Genomic DNA, 21,861 nt, shown 5'->3' on the forward strand with positions numbered 1-21,861 from the left:
CACGTACCCCTTCAACTCATCACCTTCTTGGCTCCCACCCCTCTCCTTTTCCTCATTGCAGAGCAGCATACGGAAGCGAGTGCGAGTGCCTGTCGGTCAACATGCATGGCCTCCAATGTCTGTGCTGCGACACCTTCCCACCCCATCACCCCCCCCCCCACACACACACACACACACACGTACAAGTCTTCGATTACTGTTGTAATGTCTTTTTATGTAATGTACTTGTAATGTCTTATCATGTTGCTTATGTTCAGAGGTATTTCTTCCCTATTCCCACACTTTGCACCCCAACAGGAGCCGAGTGGCTTTTTTCCCCTCTTCTTCCCCCTTCTTCTCTTTCTTGAAATTTCCCCACTCTGGTATGATAAAAGGTCAATTCAATTCAATTTGCTCATCTCCTGACATGTTACAGTTCAGCAAATGATAAATTGGATGATGCAGCCCATTTGTATTGTGTAACAACAGTAAGCACATACCTTTAACCGAGACCCTGTTTCTTTGGATGTATAAATAGGTTTCGACTCTTGGTCAGGGAATATTATTAGTTTGTTTTGAATTTATAAAATCCAAAGTTATTTTCCTTCATGAAAATGATCTTGAAAGTACAAAAAGAAAGAAATGTTTGAAAGAAATGTTTTACTTAAGTGTAAATCATCGCACTTAAAAACAAACGTCTGACATTTACACTGTGATGTCATCTGGCGAGGAGTCAAAAAAATTTAGAGCGACTACACAAAGTACGCAGCTAGTGCCGCCATTTTGTCCTTGGGTTTTTTTGGATTGCCGCGGCGTCCCTTCCCGCGCCCCCGTCCTCGCCTCATGCCACCGCCCCGATGCATGGGATGTCTCATGGTGGCGTGTTTCAGTTCTACAAGATCCTGGAAGACAGGGCAACAGAACACACATCCGGTGTGTTGGGTCTCGCCCGAGGGGAGAGGGCTCCGTGTTTTGTTGAAATCCACTGCTACCAGGTTTGCGTCGCAAACAATGCAGCTCTCTTGAGCAACCTGACAAAAAGGGAAAAGAAATTGAGCGGCTAAACCAAGCTTCCAGATAGAGGAAAGGGTGAAAATATTTCTGATAAACACCTCAAACTAATTCAATTCCCACCTTACATTTGACCACTTTCACAATTTATTCATACATATATAGCGGTTCATTTGGTAACAGGTAGTTTGTTTACGGTCCCACACTGAGAAAGTACTGACAAATACAGTGTCAAGAACACTCAAAAGGTACTTCAGTACACATTCAGTAAGTAAAACCATTTTTAAAACATATTTATATATATATATAATTGCCCAGTAAAGGAGTGGAGGCAGACAGAAAAAACACTGTAATTAGAAGTCGGGGCAAAGATGGGCATTGAGCTTTAAAAAGATCAAAATAAAGAATTAAATTGGCTATCAAGAATGATAAAAGAACCATTAAGGATAAGTATTTGATTAGAAAAAAAACTCTAGAGATTCTGTGCCAATTAATTGCTACAATATAATGACATTGTAATGTGATTTAATTCACTGAATAATCATAACCATATTAAAACGGTACTAACTTGTGTCAATGCCACTGAAAAGGCTGGACACACCAGTGTATTTCTTTAAATATACGTTTTCCATACCACCCCATCTATTAGTCTGAAAAATCTTGTGATTTAAAAATAAGGTTTTAACATGTATGAAAAATTGCTGGGTGTGACAGCATGTGTTGTGAGTTTGCAGAGGCGGAGATGTCTGTTCTCTTACCTGCACTTTGTGCGCATGTTCAAAGAAGTGCACCACCACATTGCACTTATTACAGGCCATCCTCCACTTTGGCCCAGAGGTTGGATCCAGCACCAAAACCCCGCCAGAGCACTCCACACACTGTCCGATCCCCAAGGCGTTGAGGGAGTGCTGGCAGGCTGGATGCGTGCATTCATTACAGCCCATGCCTAGAAAAGTAGTTATCATAAGAATTATTAGACACTGGCGTAAAATAAAACTCGATATACAATGTAAACATGTAGCTCTGTGACATCTCTGGAACCTGTTTCTCAAACAAAACCCCTGGGTCCACCTATGACAAAAAATAAAATCAACTCTGTTTTCAATTTTATAAGCCGATGTACGGCTTATACATGTATTACTGTGCTACACACAGCACAGTAATACATGTATGCTGATTCCTGTGGTGCCTCTAAACATCACACCTGGGTTATCGGTATTCATTAATGCTGCGCCACCAAGGATTTAAATGGCATTAGCATGATAGAATCGAGCCTGACGGCTCCAACATTACATCCATTCAGTTGAAACATGATATTGATTTTATTGTTGTCAGGTTTCCTTCTTGCAGAAAGGGGAGGAGTTATAAAGTTTGATGGCCACAGGTAAGAAAAACCTTCTGTGGCATTCTGTGGTGCTCCAGTCTATGGCTGAAGGTGCTCAGGTACAACCTAAGTCCAGCATGCAAGGAGTGAGAGGTGTTGTCCCAGGTGTACCGAGCAGCTTCTTCAGCATCCTCCTCTCAGTCACCTCCACTTCTGAGTTCAATTCAACATCCAGGATGGAGGCAGCCTCCCTGATGAGCTTACTTACTCTGTTAGCGTCAGCTGCCTTCAGTCTACTGCCCCAGCACACGACAGCGTAGATTAGTAGATGACACTGGACACCACTGTGTGATAAAACATCGGCAGCATGGCTCTGCAGATGTTGAAAGAGCTGCGTTTCCTGAGGAAGTACAGGCGGCTCTGGCCTTTCTTGTATATGGCATCTGTGTTTTTAGTGCAGACTAGTTCATTGTCAGTATGGATGCTCCATTGATGGAGATGGGGTTTGGGCCGGTCCTCCATTTCCTAAAGTCCACAACTAACTCTTTCGTCTACGTTAGGTTGCGCTGCAGGTCGCTTAGTTCACACCACTCCACAAACCTGTCCATCACACCCCTGTGCCCCTGGCTTCCACAGATACAGCCCACGATGGCAGAATTGTCCAAGAACTTCTGCAGGAGGCAGGACTGTGAACAGGAGTTGAAGTCAGAGGAACAGGAAGGAAGCCAGGACCGTCCCCTGTGGTGCCCCCGTGCTGCTCATGTCAGACACGATCTTCTCCAGCCTCACGTCCTGTGAGGTAGTTGGTAATCCGGGCCACTAATGGAGCATGTTCGGTAGCTTACTCCTGAGTAAGTAAGGTCGAATGGTGTTGCAAGCACTGGAAAGGTTTAAGAACATGACTCTCACAGTGCTATCTGCCTCCTTGAGGTGAGTGTAAGCCCTGTGCAGGAGGAAGATGATGGCATCTTCCACTCCAATTGGGGCTGGTATGCGAACTGCAGAGGGTTCAATGCTGGTTCGACAACGGAGCGAAGGTGCCTCGGGACGAGCCGCTACAGTGTCTTCATGACGCGTGATGTCAAGACCACTGGTCTGTAGTCGCTGTATGTCATAGGGTGTTTTTTTCTTCTGCACAAGGACCAAGCATGAAATTTTCCACAAGCAAAGAACAACCATCATGAGAAGATCCTTGAGGAATGGAGACAAAGTGTGATGGTGCCCATTTTTAAGAATCAGGGGGATATGCAGAATTGCAGCCACTATAGAGGGGTAAAGTTGAAGAGCCGTACAATGAAGTTATGGGAAAGAGTAGTGGAAACAAGACTGAGAGCAGAAGTCAGCATTTGTGAACAGCAGAATGGATTCATGCCTAGAAAGAATACAGATGCAGTACTTACTTTGAGAATGCTAATATGGGAAGTACAGAGAAGGCCAGAGGGTGCTGCATTGCGCTTTGTAGACTTAGAAAAAGCATATGACTGGGTGCCAAGAGAGGAACTCTGGTATTGTATGGAGAAGTCTAGAATAGCAGCGAGCTAAGTTAGTTTAGTGCAGGACATGTATGCTGGCTGTGAGACAGTGGTGAGGTGTGCTGTAGGGGTAACAGAGAAGTTCAAGGTGGAGGTGGGACTCCATCAGGGATCAGCTCTGAGCCCAAGGATAGTGAACAAGATTATACAAGATAGTGATGAGACCAGCGATGCTGTATGGCCTAGAAACAGTAACAAGGTGGCTATCGCATCTGCCTTACAGCACAGAGAGCGAGAGTCAAGCAAGAGTGAATTACCAGGATGCGTCTTTACTTGCACCTCACGCCCAACATGTCCTGGATGTAATCCAGGGAGCTGAGAATGCATGGAACGCAAATGCCACCCCCACCCTCCCCCCAAACAAACAAAAAACATTTCAGGTCATTCCTTATTGGTGCCACAAGCAGCCACTCACCTTTCTTCATGTCCCGAAAAGGTGGGTTGCTGAAACAATAGGGACAAAGAGGGTAACTTTTGCCCCGGGATCCAGAGGTCCACAACACCAGCTCGAACTCGTCCAGTGGGCAGCGGAGCTCCTTATATAGCTTAATGGCGCCGTTCTGGGGAAGACTGTAGGTCTCATCGCAGTGCGAGCAGTGGAGCCTGCTGGGCTTAGCCTGCGGATACATGTTGGGATCAGGGATGGGAGAAGCATTCACATTTAAACTTGTCAAAAGGTTAGCACTTAATAGCTCACATGACCGATGAGACAATTGCAAGAAAAGGTGTGGGGAGTCAATCTCTGAGCACATGAAAACAAACTTCAGAGGCTGTGAGCAGATCCTTGACCGACAATTGAATCATCTAAAGCCTCGGTCACATCAGCTTTGGGGTGTATGTTATAATAGGCTATCAAGAAAGACTGGGCTGATGAGGGTCATAAAACCAACGGTCACTTGATTCGAGGATATTGCTGTTGGTGTGGCGTGGAGAAGCAGCTGAGCATCCAAACCTACGGCTTCAACTTCAACTGAGATGAATGTCCAAATAAACAAAGAAAATTTCACCATACTTTGATTTAATAAAATTTCGTGGGTCACTGTTCGTTAATGGTAGCCAAGTTCATTTCAATACTTCACGGGGCTACAACAGCTCAAGGAAACTGCACAACCGTGTGGCCGCGAACAGTTTCGACTGACGCTAACGAAATCCCTTTCATCGGTCATGCTACAATGCAGAATGACTCATCCAGTTCCCATGATGTGCCAGCAATGTGCGTCATTAGTTATCGTTTCTACCAGAATACACCACTTAACAGCCCCGCTGCGCATATTTGAAGATACAGTGACCAAACGAGTACAGCCTCATGATTCATTCATAAATTTCAGAGTGGTCTGCTTACGTCAGGTGGAAAAAAAGTAATGATGGACTGGATTTAGCATAACAAAGCTCTTGCTTTGTGGGCTGGGGTTGGAAGGTCGGACATCAAGTCTGGCTGCTGTATTGATCGCTGAAAAGCAAACTAAAAAGCGACGGCAAACTAAAGCATGGCGCAGTACCATGCCACGTGAGAAAGCGTTTTGACGATAAACTACCGTTGTGTTTTTGTATGAAAAGTGATCATTCAGACATGCTCATGGAAGTTAAGTGTTTGATTCAATTTTTTGGCTTAAGTTGGTGTACACACTTAATCCTTAAGCTTTTTAGAACATATTTTTGTTTGCTAAAATGGAGGTGGCCAATGCAACGAGCACGTACAATGGTATGGACGCTCTCTTTTCAACACCTGGCACCTGGAGATTTGTACCAACACCGCCACTGTGCCAATGAAATGTGACACCCGAGATGATTTAGTCCTTTGCTGGCTATGCATTATAGCCACAATACGGTTTTCGTATCTTTCGACTGAATTTTATTAAACATTACCAATAAAATAAAAAGAAAGAAAGAAACAGTGATCCTGTTACAATAAACAGCTAGACTATAGCAGTGTTGCAGCAGAGCTGTTACAGACATTGTTAAAATCGGCACTCTGAGCTCAGCGGGGTGGCTTTTGTTGCTGTGCCTTTGTGTCTGGTGCTTCCAGATGGAGCTCTGGGCTTCATTCTGGGCTCAAGGTGCACACCAGCCAAATATCGGACCCTGATTTTTTCGAAGGGTAGCACAAATCATCACTAACATACAACTCATTCAGAACTGGAAGAAGTGGCGGAGACTGGGCCGATTACTTGGGATATGCTGGCTTGGTTTTTCCTGGTACCCACTGGGATAGGGGACCGAAATCGAACGCGTACATTTATCTGGAACTCAACTCCAAGTGGGAGGGCAACCTCATAGTAGAGCACATCAGAAAAATCAAATGATTCCTTACAAGGCTTTGACTTCACAACTCCAATGTGTTTAACATTTAGGTACAATGTCAGTGACTCGCCAGTGTACTCCTGAAGCTATGTAGCTCTTATCAATTTGACATGTGGTAAGACTGCTGGTGGTGGTGGTGGGGGGGGGGGGGGGTATTGCTTCTGTCGTAATCAAAATGCCTATGTTGGGAGGTGATGCAACTTAACCCCAAAAGTGTGCAAATGAAATGGGAAAAATTATTGACAAATCAGGCAACTAGTTTTGTATCTTTGTAAAAGCAGGATGTGATTGCATTGGCGACTAAAATATATGTGTGCTAGTCACTAAAGGGATAGGAGTATTTTGTCTACAGCTTGTATTTGCATCTTTTGCATATTATGCCTTGGTAGTTCTTGTTTTGTTCTGTTCTTCACATTGTAAATTCATCAACACACACACGCATACGCTAGTGAATCCTCTGAAAAAGCACTAGTCTGAGTGGTTAGAATGGATGGCAAAAAAAAGAAAAACAAATCCGATATCAATGCCATATATGGAGAAATCTGCTCAAGTGTGGATGGAGAATGCAGAAAGGTGACGTGTCGACGGTCAAAGGAGCTCAACTCCAGAATTTATTGTAGTGCTTTGCGGACATGCTGACCTGGATGTACTTCATGAAGCGGTGACACTTGCCGCACCGGGACAGGGGCTTCCCCGTTGCAGCAATAGGGGAAAAGGAGACCTCCATCAGCTCATCCATGCCTAAAACACCACAAGATGTACATATTGGGCTGGAGCGATAAAGAAAAAAACAATTCACTTTTGTACACATATGTTGTTTGGGATCCAGACTGAAATTTAGACTGGGGGGGTGGAATAATCATTTCAAATACATTTTATATATGATGAAATGATGTAGAATACACCCAGAGATGAGCGAGTGCTAATTAGTGTAGACTTCAATAGACATGTTGTTATAGGCAATAGAGGTGATGAAGAAGTGATGGGCAGATTTGGTATCCAGGAAAGTAACACAGAGGGACAGATGGTGGTAGACTTTCCAAAAAGGATGGAAATGACTGCAGTGAATACCTTTTTCTAGAAAAGACAGGAACATAGGGTAACTTATAAGATTGGAGGTAGGAGTACGTATCTTGTCTAGACGAGGGAACCTGAAAGAGATCAGTGACTGCAAAGTAGTGGTAGATGAGAATGTAGCCAGACAACATAGGATGGTGATTTGTAGGATGATGCTGGTGACAAGGAACATCAAGAAAACAAAGGTAGTGCAGAGGACAAAGTGGCGGAAGCTGAAAACGGAGGAGTGTTGTATGGTTTCCAGGGAGGAATGGACAACTATAACTAATGTTATCAGGGAGACCGGTAGGAGTGTACTTGGTGTATCATCTGGAAGGGCAGTAGAGGAAAGTAGATAAGGTGACTTGGTGGTGGAATGAGGAAGTGCAGGAGTTTATACAGAGAAAGCAGTTAACAAAGAAGAAGTGGGACACTGAGGGGACTCAAGAGAACAGACAGGAGTACAAGGAAATACAGCCTGAGGTAAAGATAGAGGTAGCAAAGGCAAAACAAAGGGTGCACGATGACTTGTATGCTCGGTTGGACAGTAAGGAGGGAGAAACTGATCTATACAGGTTTGCCAAACAGAGAGATAAAGATGGAGAGGATGTACAACAGGTGATTAAGGAGGCAAAGCTAGAGGTCGCAGAGATGAAGATGCTATGGTTCTCTTTGGGACTGACAAGGATGGATAGGATCAGGAATTAGTCTATCAGAAGAACAGCACATTAGATGTTGTGGGCAGAATGTCAGAGGCGCCAGATTGAGGTGGTTCTGAGGGATAGTGAATATATTGGTAGACGGAGGCTGAAATTGGAGCTGCCAAGCAGGAGGTCTAGACGAAGACCAAAGAGAAGATTTATGGACGTAGTGAGAGAGGATATGAAGTTAGCTGGTGTGAGAAAGGGGGATACAGAGAATAGGGTTGGATGGAGAAGTTTGATTTGCTGTGGTGACCCCTGAAGGGAAAAGCCAAAAGGAGAAGATATATACATATACACACAAAAAAAAATCAAGCTGTTTTATTGTGCCAGGTAGATGCAATGAGCAGAACACACCGTTAACATGACGCTGCCTGCTTCTGTCTCAGCTTGTTACATGCCCCAATACACATACAGTACAATACACATATTTAAAAAGCACAAAAAAAAAAGCACCAAACCCTTTTCAGAAAAGTTGCCCAACCCCTCGTGGGTAGAAATAAGATACAATATCCAAAGGGACGACGCCATCTGCCTGAATGCTGCCCACTTACTGGAGATGGAGTCGACGAAATAGTGGAATTTCCTCTTGAAGATGTCCAGTGCATGCTGCAGAACCTGGTGGAAGTTGGCTTTTCCCAGTGAGATCAAGTTGAGCTGCTTCTCGACCGCACTGCGAATGGTTGGCAACACAAGCTCTGCATCTGCAGAGACAGACACACACACACACACAAGTCTCATTTTTGTATTCTAACTCATGAGCACATACATTTTAATGAGAGGAGACCCTTTTGGTCAGTCTTGTTTAATCTGTTGGGCTATAATGTATTAAGGTAACATCACCATTGTGATAATTCTAGAGACCAATTATAAAAATAATGCAAATGTTTTGGAAATAATACCGATCTTGTAGTAGCCATGCACCAGGACGACCCCCAGGTTGGTTGGCTTTAACTTTCGTCCATTCTCCACGGTGACGTAATTTCTCTGGCAGATATTGTTAATGTGGACAGGAATGCTGGCGTCGGTACCTGCAAGAAAATACAGGTATTAATGTAGAGGGAGAGGGTTATAAGAAAAGCTCGGGAACAGGGGATCTGAGTGTGCGTACCGATGCCGTGTTTTTCCATCAAGGTGATGAGTTCAGCCTCAGTCAGGTAATCCGGGGGACATGTCTGCTTTTCCACCAGCTTGATCTCGTCCACTGTGAAAGCGTCGCCGACCTCACAAGAGGGCATGGCCTCCTCTGGAGGGATGGCCTGCCACGGCATCACCGCTGTGTACCCTAATGTTGGGAAAGAAGCATGTCACATCCATTGCGGGGATGCAAATGCGCATGTCGCAGTTTCGAAACTTCCCATGAGAGCTTTTTGGTGGAGCTTGTTTGAATTCATATTCAAATTCAGTAAATCTATGTGATGCTGTTGTCTACCCAGGTCAAGATGGTGAGCCGGATATTGAAGCCACTGAAGGTTTAAACCCCCCCCACCTACAGCCACAAAATCCCCAATTTTCAAGCCATGTGAGATAACAAAATACAAATTGATAAAAGTAAAAGACCGACAAGACCGAAATGAAAGACATGGGAAAGTCACAATGGTTACCAAGAACAACAATCTACCATATATTTCTATACGCAGCTACTTTTTTCACACGCTTTAAACACTGAGCCTTGAACAATGATGCAGCCAATTTATGGATTTTTTATAGCTAGCGAGCTTCATGCCACCAAAAAATTTAGTCTCATCACATCAGACCAATGTAAGTACTGTGGAATTCTGAGGCTTTAATGGTTTTAGTGCACAGGAGGAAGACGAAGATAGAGATCAGCTGGAGTAGAAAAAGCAGGGATAGAAAAATGGATGGACTTTTCCTTGTGTTCTTGATTATTAATCTTTTTCATCAGCAATTTTACAGGCACCGTTTGGAAAAAAGTGTTTCCAGTACATATTTGTGGATGTTACCGGTATGTGTAGTTTAAAATACTTGGAGATAAGTTTAAAAAATGTTTCTGTGTAAATATTGTATGTTACAACATGGACACCTGCGGCTTATAGACAAGTGTAGCCTATAAATGTACACATACATTTACTTTTAGCTGGTACAGTTTATATTCAGGTGCGCTCAATAGTCCAGAAATTACGGTAATAGAGCCGACGTCCTATTTTTCATCCAGTCATGTTTTTGATAGTTAATATGATAAACAACTAAGTTGTGCCATATTATTATCTTAAATAGTCAATGATCCTTGTCTTTATTTCTCATTTTTACCCGGAAATGTCCCAAGACCAGTGCAGACAATATAAACAATGAATATTATCTGATCCAAACATTTTCTTTCAAAAATTGTCTCAAAAGACAAGGTACGGGTTTCTCTGGCCGTTTCTCACCTGCCGATATCAGGGATTTGCCACTACACGAGAAGGTCTCTTGGCCGATGACGAAATCGATGGTAGTCTGGAGATACTTGCAGTCCTGGCTGACAGTGGCGATGAAGTGCCGCGTGATGTACTCATAGAGCCGCCAGCCATCACTTCCTTTGGGAAAAAAAAGCGGGGGACGCTGAGTTCTGTGGTCGACGTGGTCAAATTACCCGTCAATACATTTAAACAAAGATTATTTAGATTAGAAATGGCATCTCCGAAGAATGTAAAATAGCAGCTGAGGATAGAGGACTATTATCTCCAAGTATTTTCCTCGTGGCTTCTTACTCCTACATTTAAGAATCATTTGATTCAGCAATTTTAAAAGATGTACACAATGCATACATATAAAAAAATGACACAAATGAAACAGAATAAAATTTTCAATGCTGTTTTAAAAAAAAGAAGATATAACAACACATGTTGCCAAATGGTGTTAGCCTAGCACACTTGTATGCATGACGTCATGCATGAAAATATGGTGATCACTTCCTAAAAAGGCCAGTTGTAGGTGGCACAAGCCGGCGTTTACACTCGGTTTAATGTTTAGAAAAAAAAAGCTGTAATTGTTATTTTTGGATGGCGTGACCCACCCAGCTCTCCCTCTGAGGCTGCGCACATTGGGGTTATGGGTGGGTGGTCTCCAGCGTCGACTCCTTTCCGTGGCCGGTTGAACTCACTTGAGAGGAGTGCTTTCACCTGTTGGCGAGAATACCGAATACCCATTTACTGAGAATACGCTTTATCTACCTATTTCCCGTGGGCATCCAGGAGGACACCCTCACCTCCTCTGCCCAGAGGGGATTGTTGGCCTGTTGCTTCAGCGTTCCCCTCAGGTCAAAGTTCTCCGGATAGTGGGTGGTCTCGGTGCGAGGATAGCTGATATAACCTTGTGTGTATAGGCGCTCCGCTATTTGCATCGTGTGCTGTGGTCCCATGCCTGTGAAATAAAAATAACATACACAAATCCCTTATTTCAATGACACAATACACACTTTGTTCTTATAACAGTGTGGTGGGGGATAATGTGATGAGGGGACCAGACTGTCAATGTCCTCTGCATCCAGCTCTGGTTGGAAAGTATAGTTATTGTAATTGCTTTTGTTTTTGTTTTTCTTTATTTTTCTTTCATTTTAATTATGCCAAATGAACTATAATTACAAGCCTCAAAATGATATTAAAAGGAAAAATTCTAAAGCTACCCCTGCAGATGTCATTAATTTTGAATCAGACAATATATCTATAAGTATCTGTCTGTGACAATTATCGGCGTCCTATTCATTCAGTGCACACGCTGTAACTAGCGATCAGAACTCTGGTATATCAGCGTGTGTGTGTGTGTGTGAGAGGAAATGGAGGCGTGCACACACCGAGGGCGGAGCTGGCCACTCTTAACATCTCCACTGTGTTCAAAGCTTGGGGCCGCTGCTTGCTCTTCTCCTTCTTACTCACTGACACCACCTGTGGAGAGGGCAAGATTGAGAGATTTTACGCCCGAAGGCCGTGAGGTCATGGTGGGTCAAATATGCGCCGCATCTGCAGCAGGGTGAAGCTGCTGGTCCACGCCCCCCAACCACAACCCCAATCTGCATTGTTGCAATACTGCAATACTTGACATTAAATGCAAAAGCATGCTTAAGCAAGACAGTTCTTATAAAGAAGGGGTACAGTTATAGCTAGACTGGCTCCTAGTTAGGCTGCCAGCAGCTTACTCTGCTGAGAGATCTCCCATGATTCGCTTCTCTCATTTCCACCACCTGTCCCGTCCTGAACCTGGATGAAGTTACTCAGAGGGACTTTGGAAACTTCTTAATTTTCTGAAATTATCAGTCAGGGTCCGATTTCTCTGTTTTTACTGTTTGACTTGACCTGTACCTGACAGTTGATGGTGGGCTTTTAATCTGAAAATACATCTGCGCGCTTCTTGCGAGTCCCATCCGCTTACCTGCGCCTCCCTGGACGCCTTCGCCAAATTAACGAACATCTGGCCCACTTCTCGGTCGAAAACCCTCGCCCTGCTCCAGTCCAACATTAGAGGGCTTTCCTTCCCTCTGAACACCTGTATAAAAAAAAAAAAAAAACACATCGGACATGTCAAGCAGGTCAAGACAGGGACGATGGCGCCGTGGCGGGAGGTTGGAGACGGACCTTTGCCTGGACGACCCAGTACATCTCGGGTTTGAAGGACTGGATCTTGTCATGGCGCTCCACGCAGAAACCGAGAGTCGGGGTCTGACACGGCCCGAAGGAGACCAAGGAGGAGTCCAGATTGCCATACTTCCCCTGGAAGTACTTGGTTTGGAAGCTGTGGACAGAAAAAAAATTTTGATTTGTTAGATATGACACTTTATTTCATCAAAGCAAAATTTGCGTATACATCATTAAAGGGAACTAGCAATTTATACTCTATTCATTAATCGCTTTTTTGAAAGATTTGTCTTTCTTCTCCTTAAATGTGAGAGCTTGATTTCGCAGCTTGATTGCGTTTTGAGCTTAATGTAGATACTGGAGACCCTAAAACTGGCCAGATGTGTGAACGAAAGAGAATGGTTATATGTCTATATGACGTGAGGGAGAGAGACCTTGTGTGTCTGTATGAGGCGTGAATGGAATTTTGTTTATATGATGTGTATATGAGAGCATGAATGCTTGTCTGTCTTTATATCTGGCCATGTGAGAGATTAGCAACCGGTCCAGGATGAACCCCACCTCTCTCCAAATGACAGCTGTGAATAAAATGAATGAATATTGTAACGATAGCCTTTTTACAGGTAGCATGGACTGTTGCAATTGACCAGGGAGGATATCCAACTAAGGCTGAGTAAATCATCGTCAAGATTGCAGGTTAAAAATCAAAAGTCGGGAGGACATTTTAGGCGTTTTACTGGAGTCGCAGCATGCTCTCGTCATGTTGGTTGTTAAGTATAAGGTGGTAATACGATCAGTCTTTTATGAGTCTTGGGCTTATATCAAATGTGTTCACGGTGACGTAACACAATCAACAACCCTGAAGCGACCCTGAAGTGTGTGAATGTCGAAAGTCTCATCGCACCGGGTGAAAGCGCAGCCAATGCGCAGGTCGAGCTCCTGGCGCGCATCCACCGAGAGGGCTTCGTTGCGGTTGGGCTCTCCCAGGCGATTCATGGCGTTCCAGATGTCTGTGTCGGTGATGGAGCTAAATTTGGCGCGGTAAACCGTCTGCTCCCTGGCCCCCATCTTGTTCATCACAGGCTGCACGGCGTCCAGGACCTGAAGGGTGAGTCCAGCTTTAAAAACAGTCCAATGCCAGTGGCGTCATTCCATTTTGCTGAAGAAGTTACATTGCGAGCTAGCAGAACCAACTGCACTAGCGAAATCATACTGTGCTTTCTGTTTGGATCACCTCAAAACAGATGTTCTCTCCTTCTTTGTCGCAGTCCAGCCACAAAACCACATAGTCGCAGCCTCTGGCCTCCACCTGATGCACGAGAAACGTATTATAAAAAAAGCACGCTGCACCAAACCTGCTTAAGGAGAATCTAGAAAACTAACGACCTGGAGGAATTTGACCATGTTGAGTTTCGGGTTGGCCTCCTTTTTCTCAGTGGGGGCTTTGCTGAAGAGCTCAGCCGGGTCCACCTTGTCCCAGTTATTGTACTTCCCTTTCAAAACAATGAGAGGAGTTGTTGAGGACAAAGACCCAGCATTGGTCTCAATGTCAAACAAGTGCATTTTTCAAACTGAAAAAAAAAAAAAAAACGGTCTCTTGTCAGGTTGTCCTTAATCGGATCACTCACACACACACACGCACACGCGCATGCAAGCCACCCACCGATGAAATCCAGACTCATCACATGGCCGCACACGGAGGTCATCTTGAAGCGCGCCGTCTGGCCCAGGAAGCTGCCGGTGTATTCGTGCACCGAGCACGCGCCATTCATCCCCTTCCGACTTGTGCAGCTTCCTGGCGGAGAGCAGAATCAGGGTTAGCGGTGGGAGAGAACTGGTCAGGTACGGCACTTCTAACGGCTTTTATTAAAGTTTTGAAAACTATAAAAAACCGAAAGAACAATTTGCATCTCTTGATAGGAGACGGGAAAATTATCCGTCACACAATTTAGATATACAACAAATCACAATACTTACTATATTTCTTCATATCGCCCAGGCACCCATAATAATATGACATTTATAATCCCCCCCCATGGGTCCTACTACATAAAGTATGTATGTCCTTGGGACACACGCACAGCTGAGACACCCATCTTTCAGACCTATGTATGAAGCAGCTACACTGTCACTTGGAAATAAATTGCAAGATCCAGACACAGTCCTTCTACGATGCTGAGTGTTTCAAATTGCCTCGTTACGATGACTTTAGGTTGTATTTCCGTATGATTTTCTTCAACCCCCGAGGCTAATAGATCCAAAAGATGGGCCTTAAAAGCACCCTGGAGTATTTTGCATCACAAAAAGAAAAACATCAAACTTTCTTGAATAAATCTAAATAATATGGAGAAAAAAAAAGTCAGACAGCTGGTCAAGTTGAGTCAAGACCCCTGATGCTAAATGGTTGTATCCTTTGTGAACGGAATTATTCTATCAAGGCTGAATATTAATGTCAAGAGCAAGGACGCGCTTGTCGAAAATGAAGACGCACCGCCCCCTCAACTCCCTTTCCCCTGCCTCCAGAGTCACAAACGCGCAATCCTGAGCAGAACGTGGGGGAATAAATACAGCCATGTTTGATCTAGGGTGCACATCATCTGCTCCGACAAATACCAGCCCCATCGCCCATCACACCCTTGGAAGAGGAATGGACCACATCCAGGTAAGATGCTCCACGTTGCCTTGATGATGGTCGATGAGGTAGATCGGTATTTAAGATTTGGGCATACGGCATTTCGGATTTGTGCATTTTCCGCTATTTTGTGTTAATCATACGGAAGCTGCAACCAGTGCAAATAATAGCAGTGCATCACTTATTTAAAAGTAAAAACAGCTAACAGGCATGTGCTCCCCCTGTGTGTCCAGCTGCAGCGAATCTTCTTGTTGGGTCTGCTGGCAATCCACCAGTGCCTGGCCACACCTCTGGGCAGTCAGTGCGTAGAGGAATCCTTCTGCACATACAGCTTGCAAGACTATTACAGCCAGCTGGTCAACCTCCCCAGCCGCATCAATGAGCGTAGCATCGCCAGCTGGAGCTACGTGTGAGTGCAGCACTTCACTTTCATAAAGTTTTTTTTTTTCCAAGCACCTCAGTTATCAATGGTCTGCGTGACACAGGGATTGATCCATTCTTAATTTCAGAGATTGTTTTCAGCCAACTGAGCTGGAGTGATGTGTAACAAATTATAGATACACCACTATGTTAAGAAGCTCGTTTTTCCAATATGTACAATGAGTGATGCATAGAGGATAGTCAATGTGTATTTCTTTCCCCTTTTCATTTGTTGCTACTTTTCACATAACTTTCGTGTGTTTCTTTCTCATTTTTTTTTTTTGCAATGTCAGTTACATGACACTGGGGTATGCATGAGTGAATAGCTAGACCACAAGTTATGTTTCTCCATGAATCCATGTCATCTTATCAGTTCTTGTTGGGAAGTATGATCACAAAAGGGAGACCCTTGGTAACCGAGCTGCGCAATCTCTCCTCATGCCAGGGAGAACATTGATCTGAACAGGGTACCTCAGGTCATCCATGAGGCCAGCTGCCACACCAGCCACTCCTGTCGGGGCCTGGACAGCAGTTTCGGTGTGGAGACCATCCCGGTGTCACTGAGGATGCCTGTCTTGAAGAAGAACCCAAGCTGCTTCCCAACTGCCACCTACTCCCTGGACTTTGAGTTGATAACTATAGCTTGTCTATGCGCAATCTCCAGGCAAAGCTGAGCGCAGCGAGCCCCCCCAATCCTCCTCGCCGTCTGTCACAGAGCCTTCTGTTTGCTCCCTGGTCTCGTAGTAGGTTTCTGACACATGCACTATTTCCACTCGACTTTCGTAGATATCACCGTACAACAATTATTATGGTAATAGGTATTACATAGTAAGACATCTAACCTCAACTAGTATCCATGGTGTGTGCTGACACAGGAGATCAGCAACCTAGAACCACTCCGACCTTTCTTAGAATCAACATAGAACTCACACCTCCAAAACAGGTTGTGAATTGAAACAACAGGACAAGGATCAAAAATAGCTGATTCTCAGTTTTTAACTGTTATTATCTTTCCCAATGCAGCCCTGTCAGTCTGAACAAGACAAAGCCACAAGCACTGACAGGAATGGGACAGTTTTACTCGAGCCAAGGGGGGCATAAAATCGAACGTCCATTTCAGTGTTGTACTTGTACTAATCCGCTTGACTTGCAAGATGTAATGTAACCATATTGTATCGCAGCATCCAATTTCACCTAAAGCACGCATCCCCGGATTGCTTCAGTCTGACCTGGACAATCAGTTACCCACATGTTGTTCCTATTCAACCCACTGCATTCAATTTTACTCTATGACAGCTGTCAATATTGATATCCCCGTGTATTGTCAAAGTTCACTGCATTAAATGATGGATACGAATTCAGCTCTTTCTGCTCATTCCAAATTAACTCACATAAGCATTTCTTCGCAACCAGAAACCAATCATCTATTTTTCTTTCACAAATATAACTACAGATCCTGGGAAGCTCTAAAATTTGAAAATAACAACCCAAGAGAGCTTCACTTCTGGGAGTCATTATGAGAGAGATGCTCCTCACAATATTGAGGCATTGGATATTAAGTGACTCACCTTTTCTCCTAGTCCCAGGGAAGAGGGCATGGAAAGCTTTCACAGTAACAGCTAAATGCTAATAACAGGAGTCGATATGGGAGGAGAGGATACAGAGAACAGGTGTGGATGGTGGAAGGCGAGGGTTAGCCGACGAGAAGATGCTAAATGCTAACAGAAAGCCAAATGTGTGGAGCGGCTTACAGCAATGAGAAGTCTCTAGTGTCTTCTGGGAAATAACAGGACGAATTAGCCTTCCGCGAAAGACAGACAGCAGGAGTGTTGCCTTTCGCGCTTATTTAAACTAGTGTAGCATCCGAGTGACACTGCCGGGCACCCACCTTTGGAAAGAATCCTGGCGATGGACTGAGCCAGGGAGGGCTTCTCCGCCACCATCACAACAGTCCTCATCTTCACGTTTGGTCGGGAACGGGAAAGCGCATCGAGTAAAGCAGTCCGTGAGCGAGACCTTTGGTTAACCTGTTAACCAGCGCCGTATGGAACTAAGTAACGCTGGCTAGCACGCTACCGAATGAACAACAGGAGCAACCATTGGACGAGATGGAGAGGTGACAAGGTTTCACTTCCGGGTTGAATTCTTCTTCTGGTGTATTTTACCGGAAATTGGCGCTGCGATTACTCACTGGCGACCTCTAGTGGTCAGGCTAATAGTATTGGGAGATATTGGCAATGTGTGTGTGTGTGTGTGTGTGTGTGTGTGTGTGTGTGTGTGTGTGTGTGTGTGTGTGTGTGTGTGTGTGTGTGTGATAAAAAATCCCAAATCCAGGCGAGAAGTTCCCAAATAAAAAGACAGAAGTGAACCGCCAATTGGAATCAATTTACCTGAATTTTGAATAATTAAAGGACTAAGGAAAGAAAAAAAGAACCTCAAATTAAAGCTCCGAAAAAAAGTTCTTTTCATAAACATTTGTAGGTCCTCTGCTGCACTTGATCAGGAGCTGATCTATCTACGTCCAGTTGCCAGGATTGAAGATGTGAGGAAGTTTCATCCAGGTGCTCAGGCAAATAAAGCAGCAACTTATCACTTATCTAATTATCTATTATCAATGTATAAATAAATTAATAATATTAATTTTGTGGTCATAGAAGGTTTTGGACAATCTAGAGGAATCTTTTTGTTTGATTTCTGAAAAATCTGTCGTGCAGTGCTTTTGTACTGGCACAAATTCATTTAGGTTTTCTTCTCAAAAACTTGTGGAAAATACAGCAAATGCATCAATATGAAACAAGCAAGTGTTTCAAAAAGGTGCCAGAATATGACGACCAATTGAGGAATTATTTTTTTCCGTCTTAAATGACATCTGCATGATGTCCCTCCACATGGAGCCTCGGGAGCAGCATCCCATTTGGACATCCTTCCTAAGACTTGGAGACGCATGCATTCGCAGTCTGTAAAGCCTACACTGTGGAAATGCATGTAGACGAACTGTATTATAATACAAATATATCAGTTAGACTGATCTTGCTTAATCCCACAGTGCACTGTTTAGGTCTAACTTCTTCAGCATTGGGACGTCAGGTGAGGCTGACATGAAAAAGAAATCAATGTCATTTTTATCATTATGAACATAGTCCGGGTTATGCTGGTTGTTAATTATTTACGATTGCATATTGTTTTTTGTTTTTCCCGTGATCCTTACGCATGTGCTGCAGCGTGCACTGCAGCTCTTCCGCCACCAGATGGCGCCAAAGCCCCGACGGAGGCGGGCGAAGGAAGGATGACGACCCACGGCAGCATCATGTTGCTGCAACCGGCATCCCTCCCTCCCGGTCGCACACGGGTGGAAATTAACGTCTATCGACCCCACGACCCCCCTCCCCCCTGCGGCACCGGCGTGGACCCCGTGGCTCTTCGGGGCCCGACGAGCGGGCCGGTGAGGATAAAAGGAAAACAATCCGCTGGTGGTGCGTTCAGGGTCAGCTCGGTAAGCCGCTGCACGCAGTCCTTCGCACTCCGAGGTTAATCGTTTCGTTGCTGATAACCCACGTTTTCGCGTCTTTTCTTTCATTTTCCCCAAGTTAAATTGGTTAAATCAAGATCGCAAGGAAACGCGAATGTTAAAACTCGATCTATTCATCGACGGATCATCGAAAACGTTTTTGAATTAATCAAAAATGCTAAAATAGTCGTTGGACTGTAAGTTTATTTAGATACGTTGCGAGGATTCAAACGAAAAGAACACCACTCGAATAGGAGCAAATCGCACATTTTAATTGTTTATTTCAATATGCAAGGTGAGTACCAAATAAATAAATGAATCAAAATAACAACAGTGCGTTGTGAGAGCAGCTTGGACGTGTCGGTCCTCAAACGTTGCAGTTGCGTTCATAGTTCTAACGCCTGAGGGGGATTTTTAAAACTCCAACGTCTCTGCCAATCGTTTGCAGAAAGGTGTGCAACATGGGAAGGTCTCCCTGCATTTTACAGAGTGTTTCAATGGACGTGCACGCTTAAACAAAACCATTCAATGGTGTGTGTGTGTGTGTGTGTAGGGGAGTTGCATGTTTGAACTTCTGAGATTTTTTTTTCTTTCTTTTAAGCTGCTGGTCTTTAAGGAGTGTGGTGAGTGTCATGCCAGTGTGTGTGTGTGTGTAGGTGGGGGTTGGGGTCTCAGCCCGTGTAGGGATGGCGTGGGGGGTTCCTGACTCTTCATGCATGAGTCCCAGCATGCAGAGCACAGGAAATGTAAATGCGGCCACCCACCACAGAGGAGGAAGTGCTGTGCTTTTTTTTTTTTTTGTTTTCCTTCTTTCTTTCTTTCTTCCCCCGCCTGTTTCTCCTCTTCATTTAGAGGGTTTGAGACTCAAAGGCGGCACTGTTGCCCCCTGAATCCCGTGAGGCTTTCCCACTCGACCTGGAGTTTTATCAGGTTGTTAAGGCGTTATTACACAGTAATAGACGCTTTCAAGAATATGCGCTCCATTTTTTCCAGTGTGATATTTTAAAAGCCTTGTCGTGATTAATGATTGGAAATATTGGCTAACTTTAGAGACAATTCCAGATGTTTTTTTTGAACGTGTGGGTATTTGGAACAAAGTTTTAACAGTGACATCAAATTGGTTTTATTGAAATATTAAAATGGGGCCTAACATGAATGTTGATTTTTTTTTTTTTTTTTAAGGGCGGCCGATGGGCGACTCAAAAGATTTCTGATATTTTCGAAAATAAGAAATCACACAAACACGCACAGGTTTTAACGCCATGTTTATTGAAGCTGATAGAAAATAATTAACTTTTTTTTCCCACTACCCCACATTATCGCCCAAAACACATTTAACATTTCTTACCTCAGACTTCTCCGAAGACACAAGAGATAAAATCCCCACATCTCTGGGATCTCGAATTTGATTCGAACTCGAGCGGCTCGATTCGTATCCTTTTTTTTTTTTCCGAATCCGACATCAACAAGTTTCCGACTCCACCGCCGTCGTCTCCAAGCGAAACTCAAACACGGCTTCTCGCTCCGTATAATGCCGCCTTTCCTGAAATATCCACCGAGGCGGTAAGATGACAGGCCCGAGGGGTGGGGGGTGGCGGCGGTTGGGGGTGACGAATGTCGTATTGACAAGTGTGTAGGGGGCGGGTGCGGGGCAGGTGGGGTTGGGGACAAGGGGATGGGGAGGGGATGCAGGGATGGGGGGGGTTGGGGTGAAGGCCCAGCTGACCGATGCCCTTTCATTATTGCACTGCTTGCTGCAGCTCCCACAGTAGTGCAACAGGGAAAGAGTGTCAAGCAGAGAGCGTCCTGCGGTCGTCCCGGTAACAAAAAAAAATAAAAAATAACACAAAAAAAAATTTGCAAGCCGATGACCTAGAAGACAATCCGCTGGATGAGACCTCTTTCGATTTCAGGATTCGCCGCACGGACAAGAAATAGTCCAAAAAAAATTAACAAAAAAAAAAAAAAAAAACAGAATTTCCTTCAATTTTGCCTTCTCCGAAAAGCTGAATAAATGAACAATAGATGGTTCGCAAAAGCGTGAACTAGAAAGCGGCGAAGCGTGAGAAAAAAAAAATTATGGAGCGACGCCTTCCATAGTAAAGTCAAAAAATTCTGTCTGGAGGCAGGAAATTTCAACGCCTAAAATGAAAATGTAACTTTAACAGCCTCAAAGATATGAGTCTAAAAGGGCCAAAAAGACTCAGTAAGAGCTTTTTGATGGTTCTTAAGGCCATTGTTATATTCGGAACATCCGTTCTGGACGTACAGAGTCCATGCGACTGAATGAAATAACGCTGAAATATATAACTATATGTACATTAATCCAAATTTAAATCACTAGACCCACAACAGTGGAACAATATGGACTCGTGATTGATGCATTCAAATGCATGCCCAGAAAACATTTCCTCCCAATTAGCTTGGAATATTGTTTTTTTTTTTAGAAAGTATGAAATAAAAGATATCACAATACTTAATATCTTTTTTTTAAAAAAGCATAATTTTCTAACATTGCTTTAAAGCAAAAGCAAATATGACCAACGTGTTGGACGCAAAGCGGGTATCGATGGGGAGCTACAGTGTAAACTTAGTTAACTGTTTATTCCATAACTGCAATAGGCCAATCGGTGAGTTAAGTAGCTTTTAGCTGATTTTGAACTGACGGGTTGAAGAGATATTAATTTTAAAAAAAAAAGACTTTTTCCATTCTCACAATGGAGAAATTCAGCAAAGACAGCAGGTCTTTGACAGGCGATCGCCTACACGAGTGGCGGTTTTCACGCACAAAGATTGTTGAAGCGCCATAGCACAGCCGCATTATTC

At 44.1% G+C, this 21,861-nt stretch overlaps 2 protein-coding genes across 2 annotated transcripts; one reads left to right on the top strand and one right to left on the bottom strand.

Annotated features, from left to right (window-relative positions):
- Positions 1-622: 622 nt before the first annotated feature.
- Positions 623-17,619, bottom strand: top3b (DNA topoisomerase III beta). The gene is made up of 18 exons (XM_086169603.1): positions 17,416-17,619; positions 14,139-14,270; positions 13,862-13,968; positions 13,710-13,784; positions 13,380-13,576; positions 12,476-12,632; positions 12,273-12,386; positions 11,698-11,788; positions 11,113-11,267; positions 10,921-11,026; positions 10,295-10,441; positions 9,016-9,189; positions 8,807-8,935; positions 8,459-8,608; positions 6,788-6,888; positions 4,262-4,463; positions 1,749-1,936; positions 623-1,010 (listed from the first exon to the last, which is right to left on the bottom strand). The coding sequence occupies exons 1-18, from the start codon at positions 17,483-17,485 to the stop codon at positions 732-734; spliced, it is 2,574 nt and encodes an 857-aa protein (XP_086025729.1). The 5' UTR covers positions 17,486-17,619; the 3' UTR covers positions 623-731.
- On the top strand, positions 15,093-16,838 carry LOC147221589 (uncharacterized). The gene is made up of 3 exons (XM_086169830.1): positions 15,093-15,137; positions 15,341-15,516; positions 15,973-16,838. Exons 1-3 carry the CDS (start codon positions 15,123-15,125, stop codon positions 16,199-16,201), a joined length of 420 nt encoding a protein of 139 aa, XP_086025956.1. The 5' UTR covers positions 15,093-15,122; the 3' UTR covers positions 16,202-16,838.
- Positions 17,620-21,861: the final 4,242 nt, after the last annotated feature.

Source organism: Fistularia commersonii, chromosome 22, assembly GCF_037954325.1.
Source record: "Fistularia commersonii isolate RoL2024-O1a breed Wild chromosome 22, RoL_Fcom_v1.0, whole genome shotgun sequence".
Lineage (NCBI taxonomy): Eukaryota > Metazoa > Chordata > Actinopteri > Syngnathiformes > Fistulariidae > Fistularia > Fistularia commersonii.